Genomic DNA, 6,752 nt, shown 5'->3' with positions numbered 1-6,752 from the left:
GCGATAGGTACACTTGCCTTTCGTGTGTGGTTTGGTTGTAGATGAAAACCTATTTTTAAAACCCGATTTGTGTGGAGCTTTTATCCAAATTTATATATATTATTCAAACACGTCAAGTTTTTGGCGTCGTTGCCGAGGACACGGTGTTTTACTTTTGAAAACAATACGAGTAATTGATTTGCCTTGTTGATATTTTTGCTCTGTGTTATTTTAGTCTAATTCGTTTTTATTCATATTGTTTTATTTTATTTTAGTTATATTTTTAGACAGTTTTCCGTGTCTTGTTTGTTTCCATTCCGCGTTACTTTCGGGTGATGCATGTCCACCACACTCGGTCCTGATCTTGTTTCCCCCCTTTCCGAACCCGAGCGACATCTTCGAGAAGGTTTGAGGAGGAGAGCACGCAAGATTGCCGAGGTCTTTGAAAACGAAGTTGTGGAGGACGACGCGAATCCCGAGGTTAAAGAAATGGCGGACCTGAATAATCAAGGTCGCATGGATGACTTCGCCACACCATCCCTTGATGGCTATGGCAGCGGGGTCACGGAGCCCGAGATTACTGTGAGTTTCAAGATCAAGTCGAGTATTATTCATATGGTCGAAAATTCCGTTTCTTTCCATGGCCTCTTGAACGAGGACCCTCATTCTCATGTTACGCATTTCCTTCGATTATGTGCGACATTCAAAATTCAAGGGTGTACGGATGATGCCGTGAGACTCCGACTTTTTCCGTTCTCACTTCGCGGGGCTGCCTTGGAGTGGTTAGAGGCACTCCCTTTCGGTTCCATCACCACTTGGAACCAATTGGTTGAGCAGTTTCTTCTTCAGTACTTCCCACCTGATAAAACTGCAAGATACCGGGCAAAAATCACTGGTTTTCGTGTTGATGATGACGAGTCACTTCATGCTGCATGGGAGAGGTTCAAGGGCTTGTTGAGAAAATGCCCTCATCATGGTTTGAGTCGTGGTCTTCAATGTCGTACGTTCTTTGATGCTTTATCCGGAGCATAGAAGCAGGCCTTGATCAGGCTGCGGGAGGAGATTTCGGTAGATGTACTCCTAATGAGGCGTTGGATGTCTTGGAGCGAGCTGCTAAGAAGAGTTTTGCATATAATCCGCCTCGTAGTATTCCTTCCACTAAGGGCGTTCTTCATGTCGATTCTAATATCCTTGTTTCCGCTCAGTTAGAAGCCTTGACCAAAAGATTTGACCAGATGCAATCCGATCTGGCTAAGTCTAGCTCTCATTGTGGGGTGTGTGACGGGAAACACCAGACCAGTCAGTGCCAGCAGACCATGGTGGTGGAGGATGTTGACTTTGTGGGCCACCAAAACAATGCCTACAACAACTCCTATAACCCGGGATGGAGAAACCACCCAAATTTCAACTAGAAAGATAATGGTGGCTCTCAAAAACAGAGTCAAAATCAAAAGCCACCGGGGTTTGACCGAAATCCAAATTACCATAATCAACCCCAGAACCAGTCTTACCAGCAAAAGCCTCAGTTTCAGGGTCTCAGCAGTAGCGGTCAGTCTAGTGGTGGGTCTAGTGTTGAAAATCTTTTGACTCAGCTTTTGGCTAAAATCGAGACCTCAAACAAACTGGCTGAACAGAGGAACCTGAAGATTGATGAGACTCTCCAAAGACACAATCTCGAGTTGAGGAATCAGAAAGCGTTCATTCAGACCATTGAGAATCAGGTTGGACAGATTGCTCAGCTCCTCTCTGCGAGACCACAGGGTAGCCTTCCGAGTAACACTGAGATTAATCCGAATGCCGAGGCTAAGGTGATTACCCTGAGGAGTGGTAGATCCACCATTCCTGTTGATGCATCGGTTTCCACACCAAAACCGATTGCCGATGAGATCGAGACTGAGACTCCTGGTGAGGTGCAACCGAGGTTAATCCCAAAAAGTACCGCACAAACCAGTGAGCCAGTCAGGACTTATGTTCCTTCCATTCCATACCCAGGCCGTTTGAAGAAGCAGAAGATGGAAGAGCAGTACTGGAAATTCTTAGAACTTTTTAAGCAGCTTCACATTAATCTTTCGTTTCTCGATGCATTGAAAGAAATGCCTAAGTATGCTAAGTTTCTAAAAGAGGTCCTCTCGAATAAGAAGAAATTAGAGGAGATTTCTTGTGTGACTTTGAATGAGGAGTGTTCAGCAGTCCTTCAGAATAAACTGCCCAAAAAAATGACCGATCCGGGCAGTTTTACCATTCCATGTTTAATCGGTAGTTTGTCGGTTAGTAACACTTTAGCCGACCTAGGTGCTAGCATTAACTTGATGCCTTATTCTGTTTTTGCAAAGCTAGACCTGGGTGAGCCTAAGCCTACTCGCATGAGCATTCAGCTTGCCGACCGCTCGGTGAAATACCCGAGAGGTATAGTTGAGAATATGCTTGTGAAAATCGACAAATTTGTGTTTCCTGTTGACTTTGTGATCTTAGACATGGATGAGGATGAAAATGTACCACTCATCCTAGGTCGACCTTTCCTAGCCATTGCTTGAGCTCTCATTGATGTCTGCACCGGCAGACTCACTCTTAGGGTTGGAGATGAGGAGGTGACCTTTGATATTGGGAGATCCATGCGCCACCCACATGATCCAAAGCGATGCTGGATTGATTTATCCGATCTCTGATTCCCCATGGGTGAGCCCGGTGCAGGTCGTCCCGAAAAAGGGCGGTATGACGGTTGTTGTGAATGAGAAGAACGAGTTGATTCCTACGCGTACCGTCATGGGATGGAGAGTTTGCATTGACTACTGCAAACTCAACGATGCCACGAGGAAAGACCATTTTCCACTCCCCTTCATTGACCAGATGTTGGAGCGACTGTCGGGAAAGATGTACTATTGCTTTCTTGACGGTTTCTCGGGATACTTTCAGATCCCCATCTCTCCTGAGGATCAGGAGAAGACGACATTCACATGTCCCTATGGCACATTTGCCTACCGGCGGATGCCCTTTGGACTGTGTAATGCCCCAGCCACGTTTTAGAGATGCATGATGGCGATTTTTCATGATATGATCGAGGACTCCATGGAGGTTTTCCTGGATGATTTTTCTGTTTTCGGGAGTTCTTTTGATCATTGCTTGAGAAATTTGGAGAGAATGTTGGCCCGATGTGAGGAGGCCAACCTTGTTCTTAATTGGGAGAAATGCCACTTCATGGTTAAGGAGGGCATTGTGTTAGGGCATAAGATTTCACAGGCGGGGCTTGAGGTTGATCGAGCCAAAATTGATACCATTTCGAAGCTTCCGCCACCAAACTCACTGAAGTCTATTAGAAGTTTTCTCGGTCACACGGGATTTTATCGGTGATTCATAAAGGACTTTTCCCAAATCGCCCGCCCGATGACGAAACTCCATGAGAAAGATGCCCCGTTTGTTTTCTCCTCCGAATGTCTTCTGGCGTTCGAGTTGTTGAAGGAGAAATTGGTGAATGCCCCTATCATGGTTGCCCCCGACTGGTCTTTACCTTTTGAGTTGATGTGTGATGCTAGTGATTTTCCAGTCGGGGCGATTTTAGGTCAAAGGCGAGATAAGCACTTTCACTCGATTTATTATGCGAGTAGGACACTGAACGATGCCCAGGAGCATTATACAACCACTGAAAAATAGCTCCTTGCTGTTGTCTTCGCATTCGATAAATTTTGGTCTTATCTTGTCCTTTATAAGACCATTGTGTTCACGGATCATGCAGCCCTTCGTTATCTTTTCAGTAAACAAGATGCGAAGCCAAGACTTATTCGTTGGATTTTGTTCTGCAGGAATTTGACATTGAGATTCGTGATAAAAAGGGTGCTGAAAATGTCGCGGCCAATCACCTCTCTCATCTTGAGTGCTCAGCTTCATCGGAACAAGTGGGTGTCCACATAAATGAAAATTTCCCCCATGAGTTCCTCATGCATATCGAGACGCGTGATGAGGATCATCCTTGGTTCGAGGACATCGCGAATTTTCTTGCGAGTGGGATCGTTTTGAAGGGCCTTACTCACCAGCAAAAGAAGAAATTCTTTTCTGATGTTAAGCATTATTTTTGGGAGGATCCCTATTTGTTTCGTGTCAGGGCCGGTCAGCTCGTGCGTAGGTGCGTGTATGGTGATGAAGTACGCAAAATCTTGAAACACTGCCACGAGGGCCCGACTGGAGGACACCATGGAGCCACATCCACGGCGAAGAAGGTCTTTGACACCGGTTTCTTTTGACCAACGATCTTCCGTGACGCTCATGACATGGTGCAGTCTTGTGATGCTTGCCAGAGGGCGAGCAACATCTCATCACGAGATGAGATGCCCTAGCGACTGATTCAGGTTTGTGAGGTTTTTGATGTTTGGGGCATCGATTTTATGGGACCTTTCCCGACTTCTTTCAGCCACCGTTACATCCTAGTAGCCGTTGACTATGTTTCAAAGTGGGTCGAGGCACAAGCCTTGCCCACAAATGATGCTAGGTCGGTGGTGAAATTTTTGAAGAAGTTGTTTTCTCACTTTGGTGCCCCCAAAGCATTGATTAGTGACCGTGGGACACATTTTTGTAATGCCCAATTGGAGAAGGCATTGTCCCGATATGGTGTCCATCATCACTTCTCTACACCATATCACCCGCAGACGAGCGGGCAGGTCGAGGTCACAAATCGGGGCATCAAGAGAATCCTTGAGAAGACGGTTAATCAGAACCGTAAGGATTGGTCCGAGAAACTAGATGACGCATTGTGGGCTTTCCGTACCGCCTACAAAACACCGATTGGTACGACACCATTCAAATTGGTGTACGGGAAAGCGTGTTATCTCCCTGTTGAACTCGAGCATAAGGCATATTGGGCATTGAAAAGTTCAAATCTTGATATTGCGAGCGCGGGTAGAAACAGGTTTGGCCAGTTGCATGAGCTTGAGGAGTTGAGAGGCTAAGCTTATGAAAATTCGAGAATTTACAATGAGAGAACCAAAAGGCTCCACGATGCCTGTTTGAAGGATCACAAACAATTCCAAGTGGGTGATCGTGTGTTGTTGTACAATTCTCGCCTTCATTTATTCCCTGGGAAGTTTAAGTCCCGATGGTCCGGCCCCTATAGTGTTAGGTAAGTGTTCAATTATGGTACTGTTGAGCTTGGCCATGAGGATGAACGCATCTTCAAGGTAAACAGTCACCGTTTGAAACACTATTTGGGAGAGCCGGTTGCGGTCGCATTGGAGATTCTTTCTTTCTACCCCAAGGACAACTAAATGCGGGGTCGAGTCAAGCTAAGGACTCGTTAATAAACAAGCACTTCCAGGAGGCAACTCGAGGGATTGAAATTTTGATGTTTTAGTTTATGTTTAATTGTTTCGTTTCGTATATATTTGTTGTTTTAGGGAGTTGGTCCTAGATTGAGTGTGGTGAATCAAGGGAATTTATCAAGCGAAGACGAGGTTAGTTCCATATTCTCAGTTATGCAAGACACGGGAAGAACGGTGGTGTTTAGTTTTTTTTTTTTGTTAATATATATATAAAAAAACCCTTTTCACAATTATCAAATTCAAAACCAAACAAACCACCGATCCTACTGTTGTCTCCGGCGAGACTCCGACCCGATTTTCATCCGTTCCAGGTATATATTCAATTTCCCATGCATCTTCATTCTCTTTTAGCACCAATTTCAGTTTTATTTTATTTTGTTTCATGAGGTTTTACTTTCTAGATAGAACTCTAAGGTTTGGTTCTTGTTCGAGTCTTCCTGCCGAGAGAATGTGTTTGAGTTTGTCGATTCTATTGTGGTACAGATCATAGTTGTGTTTTGGACTCTCAATTTGCTGAAATTTTGATTTTAACCAAACAGAAGTTTGATGTGCTAAAATAGGGTTAATAAATATTTTTGGTCATTGAACTAAACCTGTTGAAAGATGAATTTGAGTCCTTGCATCCATTCGTGTTATTTTGCTTAATGGAATTAAATTTTTGCTTATGAAGTATTGATGCCTAGATGAATGCAACTTTGGTTTTAACAATCTGGTTACTGGCTATGCTCTGGCTAAAGTAGATTCATTTATTTTATTTTATTTTATTTTCTTATTATTTATTAAAAAAGATATTTTTACAAACTTTTTTATTATTATGCCCTCTTCGGCAGTGCCAATGGCATATTCTTGTTTCTTGTTTCTTTACTAGTGAGCTTTATTTTCATGTGTAGTTTTTCAATTTTTTTTATTTGTTTATTTTACTTCATAATTGACACATGAGTTGGAATTTTCGCACAACCAGTCATGATATGACTCGTATGGTACTCAATCTCCATTCTATACGAGTAATATTAAAGTTTCGCATATAATTCATTGGTTCGTTGTGGAAGATTCTTGTTGAGATGTTAATCTGATTGAGATCAGGGGGGCAATATGTTGAAGTTAAATATGAACATGGTCATGCTTCTGTTTTGGCATAATCATGTCCTGACTTCCATGTGCACAGTCCCACAAGAGGCATGATCATGCCTAGTTTATGGCATGACCATGCTTAACCCATTTTGAAAAGTATGATTTTATTTGAGTTTGTTTCTCTACAAATTATGGCTAGCGAAGCTCCAGGAGATCTCGGCCACCCATTCCTTCAGTTCGATGGAACCGAGACAGTGTATCAGAAACGTTTAGATGTGCTTTGGCCTCGCCATCATCAGATTTTAGCCGGGCGGCGCCTTGATTTCGTCGTTTTGAATAGTCTTGATCATAGAAAGAGATGGGATGAAATTGTTTGTGGCCCATGGCTCAAATTGC

The 6,752-nt window shown here is 43.6% G+C and overlaps 2 protein-coding genes and 1 non-coding gene across 3 annotated transcripts; 2 read left to right on the top strand and 1 right to left on the bottom strand.

Moving 5' to 3' along the window:
* The first annotated feature begins 318 nt into the window (after positions 1–318).
* LOC143529156 (uncharacterized) lies at positions 319–2,513 on the top strand. The gene is made up of 3 exons (XM_077025002.1): positions 319–955; positions 1,012–1,319; positions 1,419–2,513. The coding sequence occupies exons 1-3, from the start codon at positions 319–321 to the stop codon at positions 2,511–2,513; spliced, it is 2,040 nt and encodes a 679-aa protein (XP_076881117.1).
* On the bottom strand, positions 853–959 carry LOC143529159 (small nucleolar RNA R71). The gene has a single exon (XR_013134604.1). It is a non-coding gene; the product is annotated as a small nucleolar RNA R71 (small nucleolar RNA).
* Positions 2,514–2,604: 91 nt separating the features above from the next.
* Positions 2,605–4,214, top strand: LOC143529155 (uncharacterized). Its single transcript, XM_077025001.1, has 2 exons — positions 2,605–2,754; positions 3,777–4,214. The coding sequence occupies exons 1-2, from the start codon at positions 2,605–2,607 to the stop codon at positions 4,212–4,214; spliced, it is 588 nt and encodes a 195-aa protein (XP_076881116.1).
* The last annotated feature ends 2,538 nt before the right edge of the window (positions 4,215–6,752 follow it).

This window comes from Bidens hawaiensis, unplaced genomic scaffold (assembly GCF_021521415.1).
Source record: "Bidens hawaiensis isolate Kalapana, Puna unplaced genomic scaffold, B.hawaiensis_p1.1 tig00008505_1, whole genome shotgun sequence".
NCBI lineage: Eukaryota > Viridiplantae > Streptophyta > Magnoliopsida > Asterales > Asteraceae > Bidens > Bidens hawaiensis.
The sequence above is the reverse complement of the archived record's forward strand: the minus strand, read 5'-3'. Positions and strand labels throughout refer to the sequence as shown.

Coding starts and splice junctions, on each gene's coding strand:
- LOC143529156 (XM_077025002.1), top strand. CDS start 319: ATGTCCACCACACTCGGTCCTGATCTTGTTTCCCCCCTTTCCGAACCC. Junction 956..1,011: donor GAGAAAATGCCCTCATCATG/GTTTGAGTCGTG, acceptor TCCGGAGCATAG/AAGCAGGCCTTGATCAGGCT. Junction 1,320..1,418: donor TGGTGGAGGATGTTGACTTT/GTGGGCCACCAA, acceptor TCTCAAAAACAG/AGTCAAAATCAAAAGCCACC.
- LOC143529155 (XM_077025001.1), top strand. CDS start 2,605: ATGATCCAAAGCGATGCTGGATTGATTTATCCGATCTCTGATTCCCCA. Junction 2,755..3,776: donor GTACCGTCATGGGATGGAGA/GTTTGCATTGAC, acceptor TTTGTTCTGCAG/GAATTTGACATTGAGATTCG.